Here is a 25,570-nt window from a genome sequence, read left to right on the forward strand (position 1 = left end):
GTGAAACAAGTTAACATATGTGCATCTGTCTACTAGCATATAATATGCAATCTAATGTAACTGTATGTTTCTACATATAAGCATGTATGAAAAAAATATATAATTGTATGTATATGTATCTGTCCACAATCATGTATGATTCTTAGTTATTATGATAACAGGACTGAGTTGCCAAATATCCATATTAATTGCATGAATGGTTGTGTTGAACAACACTAAGAATTTGGATTTTAGAAAGTACAAAAATCTGTAACTAAAAATTTGTATGAGGATATTGGCAAGGGAAGATGGGACTATAAGGAGATGTTTTGTTTTCTACCAGCAAATGTAGAGCAGTTATTTTCAAAGTAGTGATTTTTCTTTGTCACAGCTAAAGTAAGATTTTGGAAGCCTTCACTGAGTTTGGATAAATTAAGTTCCTGTTTTTTTCACCCATTGGCATCTTAAATTATATACACATTTGGTAGAAAGTTCATTGGATTTAGTATCGATGTTCACTGTCTCTTACTTTTGGTTGCTTTAGTTTAGTAATCTGTTGTAGTCATCCATTTAAAATAAGATCTGTGAGCAAGGTATGTAAATAAAGAAAACCCCCTACTAGTCTAGAAGAGCAAAGCTATGTCTTAAGTTGTATTTTTCAAAGGCTCATATTCCTGAGTAAATATGGTTTAGTAGCATGAAATCCATTTGACTCTTGAAAAGCGTGGGGGTTAGGGGCACCAACCCCTTCACACAGTTGAAAATCCATGTATAACTTTGCCCCAAAACTTAATAACCTACCGTTGACTAGAAGTCTCACTGATAACAAAGAGTGTATTAACACATATTCTATATATGTATTTTATACTATATTCTTACAATATAGTGAGCTAGAGAAAAGAAAATGTTAAAGTCATAAGAGAAAATACATTTACAGTACTGTCCTATATCAAAAAAAATTCACATATAAATGGACCCATGCAGTTCAAACCCATGTTGTTCAAGGGTCAACTATATTATGCCTTTTACTTAAATTATTTGATATGGAATGGGGCACAGTTTAATTCTGAAAGGGGAAAAATCCCTGCAGGCACTATATAACAATCTTCAGTAATTATGAAAGGCCTGTATTAGTTTCCTAGGGCTGCCATAACAAATTATCACAAACCGAGCACCTCAAGACACAGCCACTCTTCTCTTAAAATTATGGAGGTGAAAACCGTAGAATCGAGATGGGTCCCTATAGCTTCCCTCTGGAGGCTATAGGGAAGAATTGTTCCTAGCCTCTTCTTGGCTTTTGGTGGTTCCCAGCAATCTTTACTGTGCTTACAGCTGCATCACTCCAGTATCTGCTTTGTCATCACATGGCTTCTAGCCTCAGTCTTCTTTACCTGTGTCTGTATCCCTCTTATAAGGATACAAATCATTGGATTAGTGTTTGTTGTAATCCAATATGACCTCATATTAACTTGATTACATTTGCAAAGAACCTATTTCCAAATAAGGTCACACCCACAGGTACAAGATACTAGGACTTGAACATATGTTCAATGTTCACACGTTCAACATATGTTCATATGTAGGCACAATTCTATCCTTACAAGTCCCTATCAGGCTGTTGATGACAAGAAGGAGATAAAACCTTCTATTTAAAAAGGGTAAGATTACAATTAGGAATAAGTAATTGCTGAGATATTTAAAAATCTTTTTTAAAATAATAGTAATCTCTTTTCTTATTTTAATATATTATTTTCTCTCAACATTGTTTTGGTTTATGAAGGTGCCTTATTTAAAACTTCGGTAATATTGAAGTCACCTGTATTGGAAAATAATAAGGGTGGGGAATTCAGTTAGTACTTAAATAAACACATCAAAAGAAGATATGTCTCCAAAAATAATAAAATTTTCTCTCGCTTCTTTAAAAACCCTGCCGTATTAGTAAATCAAGCTCATTCTTGAAGGAGCGTTCTTCAGATTGATTCTCCAGAAATCAGTGTGTTGCCATCTTGGAGCATTTGAAAATACTTGAGATTGGAAAAGAAAAAAGGAAGCAATTCTGAAGAAATGTTAAGGTGAATGAACAATGATGAGACTCATCAATTACTACCAATTACAAAGGAAAGTGAAAGATCATTTCATGTTATAGATAGGGACACAGATGATACAGTTTAAAAGGCAAGAATTGTCCATGGAGCACTGAGAACATGTACAGACAATAGTTGTAAAAAGAAAATTTAAAAGACAAAAGGGAAAGCAGAGATTAAATGACAGCAGTAGCCTATGGTGCTCATTAAACTTTGATCTCAGTTGACCTAGAGATGTTTATCTGTTCTTTTTTTTTAAAGTTTTTTTCTTAATGCTTTATTTTTGAGACAGAAACAGAGCATGAGCGGGGGAGGGGCAGAGAGAGCGGGAGACACAGAATCTGAAGCAGGCTCCGGGCTCTGAACTGACAGCACAGAGCCCAACGCGGGGCTCGAACTCACGGACCATGAGATCATGACCTGAGCCGAAGTTGGACGCCCAACCGACTGCGCCACCCAGGCGCCCCTATCTGTTTTTCTGCCTCCTAGCCAGACACATAGAGTAGGCATTTCATAAACATGAAGGGGAGAACCAGCGTCAGAATGAAGAGATAATGCAATTAGTAGGAAGAATAGGCTTAAATTTTGGCACTGCCACCTGTTGTGACTTTGGGCAACTTAACGAGCCTTCATAGTCCTTGTGTCCTCATTCATGAAACAGGAGTTTTATTCCTTTTATCCTGTTTCTTAGGGTTGAGCAATCAATTGGTTTGAAACCAAGCAGCAGTTAATTTCATAATCTTTCTCATATTGACATTTCTTCATTACTTGCCTTGTTTCCCTTGGTTTTCATTCTTTTTTGTCATTGCCTGCCCCCCCCAATAATATATATTTGCTTCAGACTCTGATAAGGAACCCAGACTTAGGTAAGATTTTTTTAAATGTGAGCTTTCTAAATAATCAGAATGTATACATATTAGACAAAATATGGATATCACAGATCATTTAGTGAGATGTTTTAAAAAGCAGTGAAAACACTGCAAACATAAAACAGTAACTACACAAAACCAAATCTATCAGCAAGTATAAATGTCTAAAATCACCCAAATTGAATTTTAAAAAACCCCAAACCTAAATATATGTTGTATTTAAATCATGTTGCTCAGCAGTGTTGAAAATAATAGAGAAAGGCATATTGGGCTAATAATTTTTTTTAAAAGTCACAATTTTAACATTGAATTAAGTTCAACACATTACAATTAAGGAACAGAAAGTCATGTTGTAATGTTCAAGAATGCAACCCTTAGTGAAGATTTAATGGTTATGAATATGCACTAAGTAGCATAGTATTAAAATTCATTGAGAAAAGACTTGGAGAATTACGTGAAATAGTGAGAAATACATTAGTATAAGGAGACTTTAATTCACGTTTTCCAACCCACAGTAGCTCAAGTGGACAAAAGATAAATATATGGGAGATGTAAATGCTATGATTAATAAACTTATAATTGATACATATCAAGTCCTACAGGCTGAAAGTAGTTTTCCAGTGCCCATGGAATGTTCATAGAAGTATTTATATATGAGGGCACAAAAGAAAATAAGTTCCAAATGTAAGAAATAAGGAACTTCTCTCATAATATATTATAGTAGGAAATAAACTTGTGAGATAGAAGGAATGCCTTACCACCCAGTACCTTTGTCTTCAATGTTAGATGGTTCTTATTGTAAAAATTAGTGTTGGAGATAAAGTTAGTCATGACTTCATTATAAAATTTTAAACTGTGTTAACACATCACTTCAAAATATATGAATCAAAATGGAAAAATTACAAAGACCAACAGAACTACAAAATATACTCTAAAATGGTTGGAAAATTTTATTATACATCTTTATAATTGATAAATGAAACACTAAGAAAAATAAGGGTATATAAAATTTGAACAGCACAAATAACGTTTGTCCTAATGAATATATCTGCACATTTGTGTTCAACAACTTTAAAATTCTCATTCTTTTAAAGTCTTATGGGATATTTATGGAATTGACCATGTGCTAACCCTCAAAACTACCCCCAAGAAAATAAAAGGATTAAGTCATCTTTAAAAAAAATAAAACAACTGGTCATTTTTACAGATCACATTATCTGACCACAATGCAATTAAATCATTTAAAAATATAACAAGTTTGAAAAACACTGTATGTTTGAGAATTAAAAATAAATAAACAACTTGGTTACAGGAGAAAGTGAAAATTAGAAGATATTTAATTAGAAAATATTTAAAAGTAAATGAAACTATGGATTAAAACTTGTGGAATGTAACTAAAGCAACATTTAGAGGAAAAGTTATAGCCTAAAATATTTAAGTCAGATAAGGGAAGGCTAGCATTATTGAGCTATGCATTTAACAAGTTAAAAGGAGGACTGCAGCATAAATTCAAAGTTGAAAGAAATAAAGATAGCAGCAATAAACACAGAAAAGAGGCTCCAGGCAAAAATCAACCCTGCAAAGGTTAACCTCTGGCAAAATTGAACCAAAAAAACCCAAATGTTAAGAGGGAGAGCAAGAACACACATATAAAGAAATTAATGTGGATATTGGAAACATGGATATTACAAAATACTAAATGTCAATGCATTTGAAAGTTCGTATGAAATAACTAAGTTCTAAATTAAAATTACCAAAATAACCCTAAAAAAATTAAAGTTCCAAAGAATTTTTTTTGTTTTCAGTTTTTCACTTCAATTCTAGTTAATTAACATACAGTGTAAGATTGGTTTCAGGTGTAGAATTCAGTGATTCATCACTTACATACAACACCCGGTGCTCATTACAAGTGCCCTTCTTAATATCCATCATCCATTTAGCTTATCCCCTGCCCATCTCCCTCCATCAACCCTCAGTCTGTTCTCTACAGTTCAGTCTCTTATTGTTTGCTTCCCTCTCTCTCTCTTTTTCCCTTCCCCTATGTACATCTGTTTTAAAACCCCAAAGAATTTTTAACTCAAACTGGCATAGTATTTCATTTTTTAAAGATTTTATTTTTAATTTTTTTTCTTCTAAGTATAATTTATTGTCAAGTTAGCTAACATGTAGTGTATACAGTGTGCTCTTGGTTTCAGAAGTAGATTCCCATGATTCATTGATTACATACGACACCCAGTGCTCATCCCAACAAGTGCCCTCCTCAATGCTCATCACCCATTTTTGCCCCCCCAACCCGTCATCAACCCTGTTTGGTCTCTGTATTTAAGAGTGTCTTATGGTTTGCCTCCCTCTCTGTTTGAAACTATCATTTTCTCCTTCCCTTTCTCCATGGTCTTCTTTTGTTTCTCAAATTCCCCATATGAGTGAAAACATATGTCATCTTTCTCTGACTTATTTCACTTAGCGTAATACCCTCCAGTTCCATCTACACTGTTGCAAATGGCAAGATTTCATTCTTTCTCATCACCAAGTAGTATTCCACTGTATATATAAATCACATCTTCTTTATCCATTTATCAGTTCATGGACATTTGTGCTCTTTCTATAATTTGGCTATTGTTGATAGTGCTGCTATAAACATTGGGGTACATATGCCCCTATGAATCAGCACTCCTGGTGTAGTATTTTAAAATCTAGGCCTAAATGTTTTATGGGCATATCTGTGACACATACCAAAAGTAAAGTAGTCATCTTTTTTTTTTTTTAAGTTTATTTATTTTGAAAAAGAGAGAGAGCATGACCAGGAGAGGGGCATAGAGAGAGCGAGAAAGAGAATCCTAAGCAGGCTCTGTGCTAACAGCAGAGAGCAACATGGGGCTTAATCCCACAAACCGTGAGATCATGACCTGATCTGAAATCAAGAGTCAGACGCTTAACCAGCTGAGCCACCCAGGATTCTCAGTAAACTGGACATCTTACAGACTCTTTGTAGATAATTAAAAATGAGGGAATGCTCATTTTATTAAGCTTGTTAACTGTGCTGTTCAAGGCATATATTTTCCCATATATATATATATTTTAGTTATGATAAAACATTACATTTACCACCTTAACTCTTTTTAAGTGTACAGTTTAGTAGTGTTCAGTATATTCATTGTTTTGCAACAGCTCTGTAGAACTTTTTTATCATGAAGCACTGAAATTCTATATCCATTAAAAACCAGTTACACCTTCATCCTCCCACCAGCCCTTGGTAAATACCTTTCTACTTTTGTGATTTTGACTACTTTAGATACTTCATATGGTGGAATTATACAGTATTTGTCCTTTTATGACTGGCTAACTTTCCTTAGCATAATGTCCTCAAGGCTTATCTATGTTGTAGCATGTGACAGGATCTCCCTTTTTTAAGACTGCATAATATTCCACTGTATGTATGTTCCATATTTTCTTTATCCAGTCATCTGTCAAATTGCCGTTTGGATTACCTCTACCTCTTGGGTATTTTGAATAATGCTATGAACACAGGTATGCAAATATCTCTTTGAGATTCTGCTTTCCATTCTTTTGGATATATAGACAGAAGTGGGATTGCTGGGTCATATGGTAATTCTGTTTTAAAGTTTTCGAGTAGTTTCTGGCGTTTTCCATAATGGCTGTACTATTTTACATTCCCATCAACAATGTCTAAGGTCCAACTTCTCCACATCCTTGCCAACATTTATTTTCTCTTTTAATAGTAGCCATCCTGATGGATGTGAGGTGGTATCTCATTATGGATTTGATAGCATTTCCTTAATGACTGATGTTGAACATGTTTTCATGTGCTTCTTGGCAATTTGCATATCTTCATTAGAGAAATGTCTATTCAAGTCCTTTGCCCATTTTTAAATTGGGTTGTCTTCTGTTATTGATTTATAGAAGTTCCTTATATATTTTAGATATTAACCACTTATCAAATATATGATTTGCAAATATTTTCCCTAATTCCATAGGTTGCCTTTTCACTATATTGTTTCTTTTGACACAAAGTTTTAAAGTTTAGTGAAGTCCTATTTATCTTTTTTTTTTTTATTTTGTTGCTTGTGTTTTTGGTATCATATCCAAGAAATCATTGCCCAATCCAATGTTCTTAAGTTTTCCCCCTGTGTTTTCTTCTAAGAGTTTAATAGTTTTAGGTCTTACATTTATGTCTTTAATCAAATTTGAGTTAATTTTGTATATGGTATAAAGTAACTTTATTCTTTTGTATGTGGAATCCAGTTTTCCTAACACCCTTTGTTGAAGACAGTACTTTCCCAATTGTGTAGTCTTGACATATGTGTTGAGAATCACTTGGTCATAAACGCAAGGGTTTATTTCTGAGTTCTCTATTCTGTTCCATTGGCCTATATTTCTGTCTTTATTTCAGAACCTATCTTAATTGCTGTTGCTTTGTAGCATGTTTTGAAATCTGGGAATATGAGGCTTCCAACTTTTTTCTTTTTCAAGATTGTTTTGGTTATTTAAGGTCCCTTGAGATTCCATATGAATTTTAGGATTTTTTTTTCTATTTCTGCAAGAATTGTCTTTGGTATTTTGATAGCAATTGCATTGAATCTGTAGATATTTTTGGCTAGTGTGGACATTTTAGCAATATTGTTTTTCAATCCAATTTCAATTGGATTGAAATTGGATAGTAAATAGGTTTTTTAAATTTTCTTTTTGAATTGGTCATTATTGGTGTACAGGAATGCAATTGATTTTTGTATCATCAACTTTGCTGAATTTGTTTATTAGTTCTAATAGGTGTGTGTATGTGTGTGTGTGTGTACATATAATCTTTAGTTTTCTACAAATAATAGCATGTCATGTGCAGAGATCATTTTAATTTTCTTCTTTTCCAATTCTTTTTTTTTTTTTGCCTTTTATTTATTTTTCTTATCTGATTGCTCTGACTAGAAGTGCCAATACTATATTGAATAGAAGTATGGTGAGAGTGGGCATCCCTGACTTATTTCTGATCATATAGCAAAATATTTCAGTGTTTCCCCTATTGAATACAATGTTAGCTGTGGGCTTTTAATATATGGCTCTTTTTATGTCGAGGTAGTTTCCTTCTGTTCCTGGTTTGTTCATTATTTTAATCATGAAGGGTGTTGAGTTTTGTCATCTTAAAAACTTATGCTAATACATGAGAATGAATGAATATACCTATATTAATAACATCCAACTCAAGACATTAGAATAGTAATTAACCTAAAGAAACTAAAATAAAGAATGAAAGGAGATATTAATGAAATAGATATAGGAACATTGTGGAACAAAGCACTAAATTCATCTGATTTTTTTTGAAAATGACAATAAAATGTAAAAAGTCATTAGCTAACTGAATAAAAAATACAAATACATAAAAGTGAGATTTCAGGGGCACCTGGGTGGCTCAGTCGGTTAAGCGTCCGACTTCAGCTCAGGTCATGATCTCACGGTCCGTGAGTTCGAGCCCCACGTCAGGCTCTGTGCTGACGGCTCAGAGCCTGCAGCTTGTTTCAGATTCTGTGTCTCCCTCTCTCTGCCCCTCCCCTGTTCATGCTCTGTCTCTCTCTGTCTCAAAAATAAATAAACGTTAAAAAAAATTTTTTTAAATGAGATTTCAGAATAAACAGAGCAAGGAATTTAGAATTAGGACAAATCTGCCTCAATTCTATGAAGATAAATTTGGAAATGTGGACGAAATGCTTAATTTTCTAAGAAAATTAAAATTTCCAAAACTGGTCCTCCAAAATACAGAAAATATAAACAGACCAGTTACCATAGAAGGAATAAAATTATTAAAGGGCTACCATCGCCCAACACCTGATAGGTCCAATAGAAGAATTTCACTACGTTTTCAAGGAAAAGGAATGTGCAGTGCTATTGAAACCTCTCTATAACAAGAAAAAGAGAAAAAGCTTTGATATTAATTTTATGAAGTGAGTATGGTTTTGATACATATCAGTAGTGCCTAGTGGTTAAGCATGCAAGTTCCAGCCACACTCTCAGTCAGTCACTAAACCTTTGTGTCAGAGATTTCACTGTCCACCAAAATTCAACTTTCCTTTCCATAGAATATAGTTGTAACTAGACTAGGATTCCTGCTTAAGAATTTTATCAGCCCTCTTTCAGCTAGACTGTTTTCCAACCATGGGATGTGACTAGAAGTGATGTTTGCCATTTCAAGGCCAACACTTTAAGCAGTTGTACCCTCCTGGTGCAAGGCAGAATAATGTCCCGTCACGATCCTAATCCCTGGAACCTGCAAAGTTACATGGTAAGGGGAAATTAAATTGCTAATCATTTGACCTTAAATAAGATTATCTTGGATAAGTTGGATAACTGGCAGGCCCAATGTAATCACAGGGTCCTTAACAGTAGAAGAAGGGGGCAGAAAATCAGTGTCAGAGAGATGTATTGTGAGAAAGGTTCAACTGGCCATTGCTGGTGCTAAAGATAGAAGGGATTCAGGAGTCAAGGAATGTAGGTAACCTCTAGAAGTTGGAAAAAGCAAAGAAAGAGATTCTGCCCAGGGCGCCTGGGTGGCTCAGTTGGTTGAGCATCTGACTTCAGCTCAGATCAGGCTCTCATGGCTGGTGGGTTTGAGCCCCGCATTGGGCTCTGTGCTGATGGCTCAGAACCTGGAGCCTGCTTCAGATTCTGTCTTCCCTCTCTGCTCCTCCCCTGCTCGCATTCTGTCTCTCTCTCTGTCAAAAATAAACACTAAAAAAGTTGAAAAAAAGAAACAGACTCTTCCTTAAAGCCTCCAAAAGGAATACAGCCCTGCCAACACCTTGATTTCAGCCCAGTGAGATTCATTTCCGACCTGTGCCCCCAGATTTGTAAGAGATTAAATTTGTATTGATTTAAGCCACGAAGTTTGTGGTAATTTATTTAGTTAGCTAGTTAGTTTAAAATATGAAATTTATTGTCAAATTGGTTTCCATACAACACCCAGTGCTCATCCCAACAGGTGCCCTCCTCAATGCCCATCACCCACCCTTCCCTGCCTCCCACCCCCCATCAACCCTCAGATTGTTCTCAGTTTTTAAGAGTCTCTTATGGTTTGTCTCTCTCCCTCTCTCTTTTTTTCTCCCCCTCACCCATGGTCTTCTGTTAAGTTTCTCAGGATCCACATAAGAGTGAAAACCTACAGAGAAAGACAGATACCATATGTGGTAACTTATTAAAGCAGCCATAGGAAATTAAAATTCTCCTCCACTCTCCTTTTCCTCTTTTGCTAGTAGGATGCATTTGGCAGTGAAACCCTGGGTGATGGTTGAGCCAAGATGGAAGGATCCTGGGCCCCTGAATCACAGAGTAAAGCAGTCACCTAACAACACACACTTTGAACTCTTATGTGAGAAATAATCCTCTTCTGTATTTTAAAGATGACAATTATTACAACTGTTTACCCTATCCCAATGAGTACAACTCTGCACCTCAGTTTTCTTGTAAAAAGAGAGAGAGAGAACAGCAATAGTAATTATCTCAAATAGTTATTGTGAAAAGTAAATGTTACTGTATCTACAGTGTTTAGAATAATTCCTGACACACAATAAATGTGATATAAATGTTGTCATTAAGATTGCACAACACATGCACACATACACAAAATTTATAGTATCTCTTGAATATTGATGCAGCATTCTAAAAGATTGGCTAACTGGTAGATAGAGTCCAGTAATACACTGAAAGAATAATAGCTATGGCCCAGGAGTGGTTTATTTTAAAAATGTAAAAAAGTTAAATATTAGTAAATTTGTTAACGTCATTCACAATTAGCAATGAGTAGAAACTAGTTCCTTTCTGGCTCATAAATTAGTGATATTTTTATGTCTTTTTTAGGAGAAGATCATTATTTTTTCATAATCACTGTGGAATTCATTCAGTGCTCCAACAACAATGAAACACTATAGATTGTGAAAACTAGCTCAGATGTTAAAATTCTGTTTTTGTTTTTGTTTTTCCTCTATCAAGACTTCGGAGAATGTGTCAAATTGTAGCTGCCTAATTCTGTTATGGATGTTTTTTTCTAGCATCAAGGCCCTGAGCATATGTATTAATGCAATTAGTGTAAGACTAGAAATATGGTATATAAATAAACATACTTCTTTTACATATCATGCTAAAATTAACCACAAATAGAAATACTGTCTCCATTAATATTTATTTAGTAGCATTATGCACAGGTGCTTTGAACATGTGCCACCAAATAGAGGAGTTATTGATTCTTTGATACCAAAATATTTAAAAAAAATAATTTGATGTTGTAATGGAGTGAAGATCATGTTTGTGAAAGAAATAGCGCAGTCCAGAATTTCTACCTTTGGAATGTTAAAGGATAAAATGCTCTCTGGGGAGAGAGGGTGCATCCTTGTTGTATACTTCTTGCTGACATTGTTTTTGTTGATATGCTTTCCTGAGTTTTAGGCCTGGGAGGAGACTTTGGTCTGCTGAAATATTCTGCAATGGGCATTTTCATCTTATTTCTTCTTATAAAAAATGGAGGCCTGTGTTCAGCCTCTGAAATAGAAAAAGTCTAAATAAGGCCAAAATTGAGACATAAATATAGCTTCTGCCGTGTTTTAGTAGCAAATGACATAACAACAAAAAAAAAAACTATATGAAGTTTAGGCGAATCAAATATACCCAATATTCATAAAAGAACCCAGTCTCATCTTTCTTACTACCTGCTCATTTTTAATGAGTAATATTTTCTATAACATGCAGAATATGTTCTATCCTCTTAAAATCAAACATTATTTTGGTAGGAATTAATTAGAATTAGTGATCTGTAGAGGTGATAGGTAAGAATGGGAACAGTGGGAGGAAAGAAAAGGATCTATGGTTTTGAAAGACAAAAAAGAAAATAGGTAAGCAGATTAAAACAAGTCAATTGTATTCATAAGAGCTTCCCAAGACCTATATGGTCAAACCCAAGCCAGAATAAGGATTTGGGGAGATGCTGACTATCACCCCTGGAGACAAGTATGATTGGGGCTTCTATACAAAAGTCTTCCAAATATCTAGATAGGCTAAAATATATTTGGGGCCAACAGGTAAGACGTAACGCTGAGTAATAGAAACCATCACTGTCATGACTTTGTGGTCTTAGGGTGAGGAGTTTGGTAGGAATCAGATACAATAGACCATCCTTGGCATGTCAGTATAAGGGAGTATTTTCTAACTTCTGTTTTATCTCTTATTGCCTATTAACACATGGGCCCTCTTTGGTGTTAACCCTAACAAAAGCCGCTGGGGTTTAGAGTGACCTCAAAGAACTCTGATTACCATATCATTCTTGGTATAAGAGAAACTTGTAGATATAACAGGACAGACTTTTGTTTGAGGCTTATAGACATATTCCTCCTGGTCTTTGCTCTATAGTCATCGTTGCTACACTTGTTTTAAGTTAGGAGCTGCCAAACCCACAGGGATGTTTCAGTTGGGCTATTCTGAACCGAAGTAGGACATTCTACAACTCTTGATTCTTGTTGGCCCAAACTGTAGGGTGTGGCTGGGACAGAGAACTACTCCTCTCTATTGTTTTTCAGCTGTCTCATAAAGCATCTGCTTGTGGCTGATTGCCATTTTACTGTTTTCTACGGTTGACTTGGTTTCTAGTTAAAATCACTTAGCTTCACAGTTAACCTATGAAGAAGCAAAACCCTGAGATCACTGTCCTTTTGTTAGGTCAGTGCAGGGCCTCTCCTGGATTGGCCAGACCAAACCTATGTATCCTGCTGTCTTGTTTCTTAGAGTGTCTGTCCCTGATGAGGCACTTTGCCTTTCAAAACAAAGTTAAGTTTATGTCAAATTTATCTCAGTGAGAAATTCAGCACACACTGTCCCTTAAGAGTAATTGGAAATCATTATGGTATTGCACTGCTTTTAAAACCATAGGTCCCTGTCCTTGTCTGTGTCCCTAAATAGTTAGGTAGATACTTATTGGTTTCTCTATACCAACTGAGTATCACAAACTGTACTTAACCTTTTGGTACTTCCTTATTTCCTTCAGATCCTTGACTTGACACTCTAAATCAAATGAAGAAATAGAAAATGAAATTCACAGATACAAACAAGTATTTTCTATAGACTGCACTATGATCAGTAAGCTAAGTATATATGTATCTTAAATATTTTATCCCAATTCTTTGTTTTTCGATGTAGACAGTATTAAAGGTACTTCCCAATGAGAAATTCTTCTGACTTTGAGTCATATCTAAACAGTACATCATATATTATTCCCTAAGGTAGAAAGACTGATCCTATTTCCCAGTTTCCAACTTTATGGAAACTTTAAAGTGGAGACAACTTGCAATACAGAACTTTCCTCTGTCTCAAACGTTTTTAAAGTGACTTGGGTTTTGAATATTTATTTTTTCTCAGTTTAAGTTTTACCCAACTTTTAATTTTAAAGTAACAAGACTTTCTCTCCCGACTTAAATAACATCTTACCACATTCTTTCACCATGGTATTACACATAAATATGTATTTTCTTCTGTCATTGAAATTATAAGGTTTAAGAAAAATTTCTACTAAAATAATTTACAGTTGCTGTAGTAGTTATTTTTCCCTCTAGCAGCCTCCAGGAGTGTGCCAGAGAAATTAATTGAAGCAACTTATTTTAATCTAGCGTTGTTCCACACACACACACACACAAAAAGTGATACTTGTGTGATATGCATTCAACAAAATATACAATAATAATACAATTTCTGTTTTCTTTATTGCTTCCATTTTTAGGGCAAATAAAAAAAAAACTACATTTTCTTAGATGTCTGGGTGGCTAAAATAGGATTTAGAATAATTCTCATATTACATTTATGAAAATGAAAGAAAATAAATACACATGGTGGTCCCCTGCTGAATAAAGAGGAGACTTAAAACATCAGAATGTTTAGTGTTTTGAAAGGTAACAAAAAGAAAACTGAAAATCTTTCTGTACCATATCTACTTAGCCATTATATCTAATTACCTGGTTGGTTGCTGTCTTTCCCTCGATTTGGTCAGTACTTTAGATTTTGCAGGTGAATTTGGGGGCGATTTAACTTTGGGTGGCTTCCTACTCTCTGTTGCTAGTTCTGCTGAGATGTTTCTTCGTTGAGTCAACAAATTTATCTCAGCCATTTCAGCATGAATCAAAGCTGAGATCCACTCTTTTTCTGATTTAAAGAACAGGGGTGGGCATAAAGGTTATAATTATCATGTTGACTAGAAACGCAGGATTGGTTCTTTTATCCAGCACTCTAGTGTGAAAGGCTGGTATGGTAATCCGTTTTCCAAGTAGGCATTTATTCATGAGTCAAGGTTTCTGCAGAAAAATTGGTTCACATCAACCTGATTTCTATTGACCTGTGATACTATAGAGTGCCCCGAGCTGTTAGCTCACTGAGGCACTTGTCCCTGAATGGCAGTGGAATTCTTTTTAAATATTGAGTACAAAACCCAGCCTTTCAGGCTGCTGCCAAATAAAAGAAAGCATATCTACACAAAATAATAAGTACAATATAATCTCATTAATTACAGACTAATAGTTAAGTAGTAAATAGTTATAAGATGTCTATAAAGATATTTACCAAAGTAGTCACTGAAATGATGTCTGTGATGATTTTATTGATTATTATTCTTCCTTTCTCATATTTTTTTTCTGGTTCATTTGGGTTTTTCCCCTCAACAATAAGTACTTAATTACTTGTGTATATTTTTAAGTTACATTCTTAAAAAGAAAAAATAATAATCAAAGACTCCTTGCCCCCAAATACTTCTTAATTGCTTGCCAAGTAGTCTTGAATTCCTGGGTAAAGTACTATTGCCAAAATTCTCCCCATTTAAGAATATTAGTCTATCTCTAACACATCCATATTTCCTAACTTTTATTGGTGCAGATTCTCAAAAAGTAGCCCCCAGACCAGCATTATCAGCACCTAGGAACTTGTTAGAAATGCAAATTCTCAGGCCCTGCCCACCTCAGAAGTTTTGCCTCAATCTGATGACGAGCTAGGTTTGAGGGAAGCCACTCTATGCTATTTATGGCTGGCCCACATGGGACTGGTATATGTTTTCATGGAACAGGCCACACAGGCCCAAAAGGAGGCTGAGAGATGACTGAGTTGATGATTTGGGTGGGGAACTGGCAGAGCTGTTAGAATCTAGAACTTGAAAGGCTGTGCAATAGCCACCCATACCAGAGAAAGGAAACAGGCTCTGTGTTCATGGTTCACGGTAGGCCAGAAAATATACTCAGGGAGACACCTCGGTGTATGGACTTAGGAGAAGAAGCACAAGCCGGCCCTGGACACACGTGTTTCACACCACCCAAAGCAGTTTAATGTGGGGCATACTAAATTTAGGGTCACTGAGTGACCAGTTGCATACAGTCAGTATAGAGGACTGTTATAGAGTTATAGAGGACTACAGAGACTCTGATACCGAAGTACTAGGGAAATAATATTGCAACATTACCTTTGCAAATCCAAGGTAGAAAACTTCATATATTGGCGCATTCACACTTTCTGACAATAAACTGAGCCCAGTGTTTGCAAATGCTTATTTTAATCTCACCTTTTGTGCTGGCATGAACCAGCCACTGTAGAACTTCCGCCAGGGAATCAGTACGTAAAACGTTACAGAGCTTTGCCAGAATCTGACAGAGAATATTAGAATTACAGAGTGAGCAAATAAATGGTGTAAGTGTTACAAGATTTCCTTTACTGTCTCCACAATCTTATCGCCCAAATGTCACTCTGTACCCACTGCTCAATTAAGTCAATTGGGATTTTAGCCTGGGAACCAGATTTCAAAGAGAAAACAAACAAAAAATCAATACAAGTAATAGTTTGGGTTAGGTAATACAGTGTTCCTTTTGTTTTGTCTGCTCAGTATCCACATCTTCCGGAGGGGCAATTCACTTTCCTTCTTTTTGGGGAATGGATCCTTTCCCACTGCACCATGGGGTTCTAATTGGGATTTTCCAGTCACACAACTGTATCCCTGCTGTACCGTAGTGGGTGAATCTAGCTGGAGTCATTTTTCCTCAGTTCCCTGAACACTGTGGTTGGTCCAATGGGCTAGGAATAGAATTCACTTTTGGCAGTCAGTATCCTTCCTTGACGTGTGTGTGTGTGTGTGTTTTAAATTCGGAGCTAGGGTCTGAAATGTGGAAGATAGAGGAGATAAATATATGAAATAATTCTAATAAAAATGGACTATAATCATTAAAGTACAAAACTTTAAGCACAAGTAATGATGTTTCCAGTTTGATTCTAAATTGTGTCTGTTCTTAGAATTTAGACATATCTGAAATTCAGTCCTATGTATCCAGCTGCCTACCAAATGTATCCACCTAGATATACTATAGATACTTTGAACCCAAATTATCTAAAACTAAACCCATCTTCTTCTTTCTAAAACCTGCTCCACACTTGGCTCCTCCTGGTTCCCTTACCTCGATGGACAGCTCTGGCATACACTGAATATATGTCCAAGCCAGACCCTGAGATTCATCCTGGATGACTCTCTTGCATCTAAAGTATGCTGCCAGACAACAAATTCAGTAAATTCTTTCTTCTAAATGTTTCTCAAATCTCTCCATTTCTTCTTATCTCCACACCCTTGGCCCAGTCTAAACTATCATCGATTCTTGCTTGAGCTTCTGCAACATCCTTTTCCCTAGCGTGCCTGAAATCTTTCCTTTTTTAAAAATTTATTATTGAAGTATAGTTGACATACAATACAACATGGTGTACAACATAGTGATTTGACAGTTCTATACGTTACTCGATGCTCACCAAATTAATGTAGGCACCATGCAACATTATTATAATATTGTTGGCTGCAATCCCTATGCTGTACTTTTTATCTCCATGACTTATTTATTTTATAACTGGAAGTTTCTATTTCTTAAGCGTCTTCACCTATTTTGCCCATCCCCTTACCCACTTACCCCCTAGCAACTACTAGTTCTCTGTATTTCAGAGTCTGTTTGGGGGCACCTGGGTGGTTCAGTCAGTTGAGCGTCCGACTTAAGCTCAGGTCATGATCTCACGGTTCCTGAGTTTGAGCCCCGAGTCGGGCTCTGTGCTGACAGCTCAGAGCCTGGAGCCTGATTCAGATTCTGTGTTTCCCCCTCTCTCTGCCCCTCCCCCACTCACACTCCGTCTGTCTCTCTCTCTTAAAAGTAAATAAACATTAAAACATTTTTAACCAAAAAAGAGTCTGTTTTGTTTGTTCATTTGTTTTGTTTTTCATATTCCATATGTAAGTGAAATCATATGGTATTTTCTTTCTTTGTCTGATTTATTCACTTAGCATAATACCCTCTGGGTCCATCCATGTTGTCACAAATGGCACAATCTCACACTTTTTTATGATGAAACAACAGTTCATTGTATATATGTATATGTATGTACGTATAAGATATGGTGTGTATGTATGTATATATGTATCTTCTTCATCCATTTATCTATCAATGGACACTGGAGTGGCTTCCATAACTTTGCTATTGTGAATAATGCTGCAATGAACATAGGGGTGCGTACATCTTTTTGAGTTACTGTTTTCATTTTCTTTGGGTAGTGGAATTACTGGATCATATGGTATTTCCAATTTTTAATTTTTTGAGGAAACTCCATACTGTTCTTCACAGTAGCTGCACCAATTTGCACTCCCACTAACAGTGTACAGGCATTCTCTTTTCACCACATTCTCACCAACACTTGTTATTATTGCCTTTTTGATACCAGCCATTCTGACAGGTGTGAGGTGATATCTCATTGTGGTTTTGATTTGCGTTTCACTGATGATGAGTGATACTGAGCACATTTCCATGTGTCTATTGGCCATCTTTGGAAAAATGTCAATTCAGATCCTCTGACATTTTTTTAAATGTTTATTTATTTTTGAGAAAGAGAGAGAGAGAGAGAGTAGGGGAGGGGCAGAGAGAGAGGGAGACAGAATCTGAAGCAGGCTCCAGGCTCTGGGCTGTCAGCACAGAGCCGGATGGGGGGGCTCGAACTCATGAATGTGAGATCATGACCTGAGCTGAAGTCGGATGCTTAAGCAACTGAGCCACCCAGGCACCTCCCTCTGCACATTTTTTTAATAATATATTTTTACCAAATATGTGCCTGACACATTTACATAATACTTTTTCTCCAACATTTTTAAGCCATGTGCTCTTTGGTTTTTTGTTCATTTGTTTTTAATGTTTATTTATTTTTGACAGAGAGGGAAAGAGAAAGTGGGGGAAGGACAGAGACAGACACACACACACATACACACAGAGAGAGAGAGAGACTATCACAAGCAGGCTTCACATGGAGCCTGACATGGGGCTCGATCTCACAACTGTGAAATCTTGACCTGAGCCAAAATCAAGAGTTGGATGATTAACAGGTGCCCCTCCTCTGTCAGTTTTGTAATTGCATTGTTTGGCTTTTTGATGTTGAGTTGTATATGTTCTCTATATATTTTGGATATTAACCCTTTACTGGATATATCATTTGCAAATATATTTTCCAATTCATTAGGTTGCCTTTTTGTTTTGTGGATGGTTTCCATTGCTGTGCAAAAGCTTTTTATTTTGGTGTAGCCCCAGTAGTTTATTTTTGCTTTTGTCTTTTGCTTTTGTCCTCCTTCCATGAGGAGACATATCCATAAATATATTGCTAAAGCCAATGTCCAAGAGATTATGGCCTATGCTTCCTTTTAGGAGTTTTATTTTTTCAGGTCTCACATTTTGGTTTTTAATCCATTTTGAGTATATGTTTGTCTGTGGTGTAAGAAAGTGGCCCCATTTCTCTGTTTTTCATGTTGTTATCCAGTTTACCCAATACAATTTGTTGAAGAGACTGTCTTATCCCCGTTGTATATTCTTGCCTCCTTGGTCATAGCTTAACAGGCCATATAAGCATGGGTTTATTTCTGGGCTCTCTATCCTGTACCATTGATCTATGTATCTATTTCTGTGCCAGAACCATACTGTTTTGATTACCATAGCTATGTGATATGTCTTGAAATCTGGGATTGTGTTATACCTCCAGATTAGTTATTTCCCAACATTGCTTTGACTATGCAGGGTCTTTTGTGGTTCCATAAAATTCTAGTATTATTTGTTCTAGTTCTGTGAAAAATGTTTTTGGTATTTTGATAAGGATTGCAATGAATCTGTAGATTGCTTTAGGTACTATCGACATTTTTAGCAATATTAATTCTTCCAATCCATGAGCATAGAATATCTTTCTATTGTTTTTGTCAATTTCTTTCATCAGTGTCTTATAGTTTCAGAGTATAGCTCTTTCACCTCCTTGGTTAAATTTATCCCTAGGTATTTTATTATTTTTGGTGCAATTATAAATGGGATTGATTTCTTAATTTCTTTTTCTGATACCTTGTATTAGAGTCACAGGTGATTTTTGTATGTTAATTTTGTATGCTGTGACTCTACTGAATTCATTGATTAGTTCTAATAGTTTTTTGGTGGAGTGTTTAAGGGTATATAGTATCATGCCATCTGCAACTAGTGGAACTTTTACTTTTTCCTTACCAATCTGGATGTGTTTTATTTCACTTCTTGCTGATTGCTGCCACTAGGACTTCCAGCACTATGTTGAGTAAAAGTGGTGAAAGTGGCCATCCTTGTCTTATTCTTGATCTTAGAGGAAAAGTTTCAGTTTTTCTCCATTGAGTATTTTGTTAGCTGCAGGTTTTTCATATGTGGCCTTTATTACATTGGGGTATGTTCCCCAATGTAGTTTTGTTGAGAGTTTTGAATCACAGATTGATGCTGTATTTTGTCGAAAACTTTTTCTGAATCTATTGAGATGATCATATGGTTTTTATCCTTACTCTTGTTAATGTAATATATTGCATTGATTTGCAAATATTGAACAACCTTTGCATCTACAGAATAAATCCCACTTGATCATAGTGAATGGTCCTTTTGATGTGTTGTTGAATTTGGTTTGGTAATATTTTGTTGAGGAATTTTACATATGTGTTCATCAAAGATATTGCCTGTAATTTTTTTTTTTTTTTTTTTTTTTTTTTTTTTTTTTTTTTTTTTTTTGTAGTGCCTTTGTCTGATTTTGGCATCAGGGTAATGCTGGCCTCATAAAATGAATTTGGAAATTTTCCTCCCTATTTTATTTTTTGGAATAGTTTAAGAAGAAAAGGTATTAACTCTTCTTTAAATGTTTGGTAGAATTAATCTGTGAAGCCATCTGGTCTTGGACTTTCATTTGTGGGGAGATTTTTTTATTACAGATTCAATTTTGTTAGTAGTAATCAGTCTGTTCAAATTTTCTATTTTGCTTCCTGGTTCAGTTTTGAAAGATTGTATGTTTCTAGGAATTTATCCATTTCTTCTACATTATCCAATTTGTTGGCATATAAATTTTCACAGTATTCTCGTATAATTTTTTGTATTTCTGTGGTGTCAGTTGTTATTTCTTCTCTTTCATTTCTGATTTCACTTATTTGAATCCTTTCTCTTTTTTTCTTGATGAGTCTGGCTAAAGGTTTATCAACTGAAATATTTCTTGAAGTATTATTAATTCAACAGATATTTGTGTTTGTTATTGATCTAGATGCTGGAGATACAGAATTGAAATTAAAGGGCAGAAAAATCCACTGCCCTATATTGAACTTTGTTATATTATTAAGATTTTTGTCCTCAATAATGCAATATACTAGAAGAGAGTATAAATTTGCTCCTAATTTCACAATAAATCAATGGCCATGGCAAAAAAAGAAAAAAAGCCCTATGGTATTCCCTAGGCCACTCTGCCTCTAATGGGTTTTTCATCAATATGGTGATTGCACATTGCTCCCAGCTTCTTCTAATTTATAGATCTCTCAGTGATCAACTTTGAGAGAATATAATTCTCCTTTCAGTGAGAGGAAGTAGAATACGTACTTTATGGAATCCTCCTGATTTCTTTTCATTGAGTTTTTTTTTCGATGGTACCTAATATATTGGTGGGTGAATTTGGTCTGCTAAATCCTGATTTTAGGATTTGAGGTTATAGATCTAGAGTAGCCCCTACTGAGGGCTAGAGTACCCTACTCTCTTTTCAGGTGTGACTTTCTGGGGTTTCAGTTGAGTTCCTGGTGTCTTCAGTAATGTCTCTCCACTCTGGCAGACCAGAACGCCAGCGTCTCTAAGCAATGTCCTACTTCCCACTAGCTCTCTTCTTCCAGGTCTCAGAATATCATCCTGTGCATATGTAACTTATACTGAACTAAAGACTTGTGGAACCCTATACAGATTTCTGGAGCTTATTCTCTCCACAGATTCCTCCTCTTTAGTATCTTATTTGTAAATTCCAGCCACTTCAGAGTCCCCAAGCTCTAAACTCTTTTTTCTCTACCTAGTGAAGCTGTTACTTCTGTTATTGTTCTGTTTAGGCTTCCCCCTCTCTGTGCCATGATTAGGAGTAAGCCCAGGCTGAAATCTAGGTTGAAAGTGGAGATCATCTCAATGGTTTCCCTTCTTTCTATCAACCATCATAAATCTACACTGTCTGTTGCCTAATGCTTGAAAATAGTTTGTTCATGTATTTTTCCCGGTTATATAGTTGTTTACAGCAGGAAGCTAAGTCTTGGAATTAACCTAACATTTTGGAAGCACAGTACCTCCCTTGCAATTTTGCCTCCCCCTTCCAAATTAATTCTGCATATTGTATCTAGAGTGATTTTTCTAAAGTCCAATCTGACCTTTTAATTCTTATACTTACAAAGTAATTTCAGTATAACTCAGTGTTTAAAATTTTACTCTACCTTCCCATAGTACTTCAGATGAATCTGAACATTTCAATATGGCTTATAATATCCTTTATTTCTGGTCTCTGCATAAGTCTCCAACCTCATCTCTTGCAGCTTTCTCCCTGCACTCTGCATCAGCCATATTGTTTTCAACTCCTTGAATAAACAGTGCTCTCACCTCTTAGCCTTTAGATATGAAGGTCTCTCGTCTGAGAATGATCTCTTCCATACTTCTATTCATCTTCTAATTATGTCTTAAACATTCTTTACGTTTCTTTCCCCTTGAAGACTCTCTCAGCTCCAAAATCTCCTCCTATATGTTCTTAACAACACCTGCACAATCTCTCTCATAACCTATGTGAGTGAAGGAATGAGCTATATCCCTAAACTCTAGTATTTTGTCATTGATATTAGATATTTGTAAAGTAAATGAATGTGTTTGGCAGGCTTTTCGTGCCAATAGTAAAGAGACTTATTTCTATAAATTCAAGATTTTGAGGAGGAAATCTAAAAACGAGATATGAACAGACACAGCGTTCTGTTTTTCTTTTCCCGTAAAGTAATAATTGTAAAACTGTACAGTCTTTCATACACACGCTTGCAGAAACATTTCTTGACTTCACGGCCATTCAGAGTTACCAGCTTGGATAGTAGGAAATTGGAAGATATTTCAGATTTTTTTTTTTTGAAAGCATGGAAGGTTGGAATACCACCAAGATGAGATTTATTTTTATGACTCATTTATACAAGCCAAAAAACTTTGGTAAGACCTATTTTCTCACTTTACTCCCTCTCTTTTCATTTATTTAACAAATAGCCACCAACTGTTAGATAAAATGCCATGCTGTGTGTGCCAGTTAATAGTTTTCAAGCAAAGTGATGAGTGCTGAGGAATCAGTTGTGAACAAGATAGACAGGATGCCTTCTTTCAAAGAGTACATTTTAGTAGATTTTGTATTAATGTCCAGTTAAGTCAAAATCTGTGAGGTAGAAGATGCATTTGAGAGGAAGGCTTTTTAAATAGATGCCCAAAAGCCCAGTTCTATAAGATCATGTTGCTGGTCTATTATTTGATATGCATAAAGAAGGAAGACAGTCTTACTAAAACTGTACTCAGTTTATCATTTGGTTGAGTTGAGGACCTATATAGTTAGCTGATTTTCTATAGTTCCACTTTGATCTTGGTAGAACTTTTCTTTTTAATGTTTATATTCAACATTCAATAAATACTCACTTAATAATTACTAGGTGCCCAGCACTTATCTAGGCACAGAAGATAAAGCAGTAACCAAGACAGATGAGTATGAGATCCATAAGACTTAAATTTTGGTGTGAGTGGAGCAAGGAAGCAGAGACAGTACTGAAACAGATAAATAGAAACATATCACATAGGGCATGCGTTATGCAAAAAATAACAAAGAGTAATAGTATAGAGAGTGACTAGGTAGTGACTTTGGATGGTCAGGGAAAGTATTTTTAAGTGATATTTAAACCGAGACTTTAATGAGTAGAAGGTGACCACTGAGAGGATCAAGGAGAGGGAAAGTCCCTAAGGGTAGAAATGAGCGAATTTTAGAGGATCTATGGTGCCAGACGGTAGTGGGTAGACAGACAGTGATTCTGAAGACTCTATATAAATAGAAAGTCTTTAGCCAGAATCATCAGGAAATCGTGTATACCCGCAACGCATGTCTTCAAATACTCTATCCTCTTCTCCTCCCTTCCTTTTATTTTCCTTCCCAATTTTAATCATCAGCATAATTATACCCAATGCCACTGTTATGCTTTATTTTTAAAATAGTTCCTTATCAGGATTATTCAATAATAACCCTAATAACATGCTCTGCTGTTTGCAATTGCTACTACAGACTTATTTATAACTGCTATCAAAGTCATCATTACGGTATTTTCACCTTTAATTTATTGTAGTGAGTCTTATGGCGAGGCAATGTGGAGGTTACCAAAAGGATCTAAAGAAGGAAAACAGATACCAGCTGATTGGTTTATTCTTGATTATATGTCATTCTCAGAGATTATTGTGGCTGGAAAGAACCTTCCAGTAGTCTGATATGGCATATTACTATAAATATAACTAAGTTTATAACCCCAGGCAGAGTAGGTTTGAGGAAACAGTTTTCCACAGATAAGAGAGAGATGGATGTTGATTGGAGGAATCTCTGCCTTAAAATATGTACAGGAAATATATAGCTAATGGCAAGAAGTAGTGCCTTTCAAGCATTGGGAAGAATGCTAAAGAATGATAAAGAGAAACGTGGGAAGAACAGGGCTGAGCTTGTTCAGCCAATGCCAAGTTCTTCATTATGCCTAAACCAAAGGTTAGGTTTCCATAACAGTGACAGGATTCCAGGAAGAAAACTGGAAATAAAAATAGAAGTAGGCCCTGGATTTCAGGCTAAGCGGTTTTAAATCAATTCAGTTGTCAAGGGGGAGCCACTAAAGAGTTTTCAGGATGTTAGTAATGTGACTTTTTGTATGTTCATGCTGTTCCTAAGTTATGGATTTAAAAAATCTGCCTCTTACTTTGATTTCCTGATCCAGATAGTTTGGTATGCAAATGGTGTTCTCTTTGACGTCGGTCTTGGTACTCATCACCTCTGAAGAACAAGAGCCAGCAGTAGAGCATGCCTTTGGAGGTGACAGTGGCTTTTTTACCTTAATTTCTTCCTAAATCAAAGGCATAATATAATCAATATGCATTTGTATCCACTCACATTTTCTTTTTTTTTTTTTTCAACGTTTATTTATTTTTGGGACAGAGAGAGACAGAGCAGGAACGGGGGAGGGGCAGAGAGAGAGGGAGACACAGAATCGGAAACAGGCTCCAGGCTCTGAGCCATCAGCCCAGAGCCTGACGCGGGGCTCGAACTCACGGACCGCGAGATCGTGACCTGGCTGAAGTCGGACGCTTAACCGACTGCGCCACCCAGGCGCCCCTTTTTTTTTTTTTTTTTTTTTCAACGTTTATTTATTTTTGGGACAGAGAGAGACAGAGCAGGAACGGGGGATCCACTCACATTTTCTATGAAAGTTGAATATAAAATGAATGAGAAATATTGTAGCTAAATAAGAGGCATACATAAAAGTAAAGAGGGGTTAGTTTCAACCTTCCCTTAAAAATCTAATTATCAAATATTTTCATTTAGATACAGAACACATAGTGAGATATTATTTACTTTTGGTGAAGCCATTTTAAACCCTTGGTTTCAACCCTTGGTTAAACAACAAGATAATAATTTTTAAATGTTTGATGTGTAACCTTTATTTATCTAGCTGCTCCAGATAACAACAAATTGATACCACATGAGATTTTCTGTTAAGTTAGGAAGATTTCTCTTTCATGACAGGAAGAAGACACTCAAAAGATTTCATGCAGTGTCTGTGAAGACACTACATGTTGTGAACTGCTGTCTCCTTGTTCTGCTGAACAGCAACTGAGAGCTAGAGAATTAGAGGTCAACTAAATTACTTCCCTTGATTAACTGGAAGAGGAAATAGAAAGGCTATTTTCTTGTTCTGGGAAGTAAATGTACTCTGAAATTTAGAATTTTTTAAAAAGGTTAGAAGAGCTTTAAGTTCAAGAAGAGTAATAGAAGCCTTAGATCTGTGTGCTTATTCTAAGAAAGGGTTTTAACCTTCAGAAGTGAGTGATATTTCAGACACAAAGAACCAAGTGGCTGAATATGTCAACAATTGGGGACTGTGATGATTGGAATTGATAGAACAATATTGAACTATTGACATTTAGTGAAAGTAAAGCTATACCGTATGTAGATGCATTCTTCTGTTAAAGTTTATTATATAAAAAGACTTCTTGTTTTAGGGAATAACAATACATA

The 25,570-nt window shown here is 35.7% G+C and overlaps 1 protein-coding gene across 1 annotated transcript in view; it reads right to left on the reverse strand.

Moving 5' to 3' along the window:
- Window positions 1-11,220: 11,220 nt before the first annotated feature.
- The window catches only part of CB1H4orf17 (chromosome B1 C4orf17 homolog), a 34,886-nt gene continuing 20,536 nt past the window's right edge, over window positions 11,221-25,570 (reverse strand). The window contains exons 4-8 of the mRNA XM_032593043.1: window positions 24,255-24,398; window positions 15,513-15,594; window positions 13,927-14,113; window positions 12,939-12,982; window positions 11,221-11,470 (exon numbers count right to left, since the gene is read on the reverse strand). Of these exons, the coding sequence (XP_032448934.1) occupies window positions 11,268-11,470; window positions 12,939-12,982; window positions 13,927-14,113; window positions 15,513-15,594; window positions 24,255-24,398 (660 nt within the window). The 3' untranslated portion in view covers window positions 11,221-11,267. The remainder of the gene's footprint in view (window positions 11,471-12,938; window positions 12,983-13,926; window positions 14,114-15,512; window positions 15,595-24,254; window positions 24,399-25,570) is intronic.

Source organism: Lynx canadensis, chromosome B1 (assembly GCF_007474595.2).
Source record: "Lynx canadensis isolate LIC74 chromosome B1, mLynCan4.pri.v2, whole genome shotgun sequence".
Taxonomy (NCBI): domain Eukaryota; kingdom Metazoa; phylum Chordata; class Mammalia; order Carnivora; family Felidae; genus Lynx; species Lynx canadensis.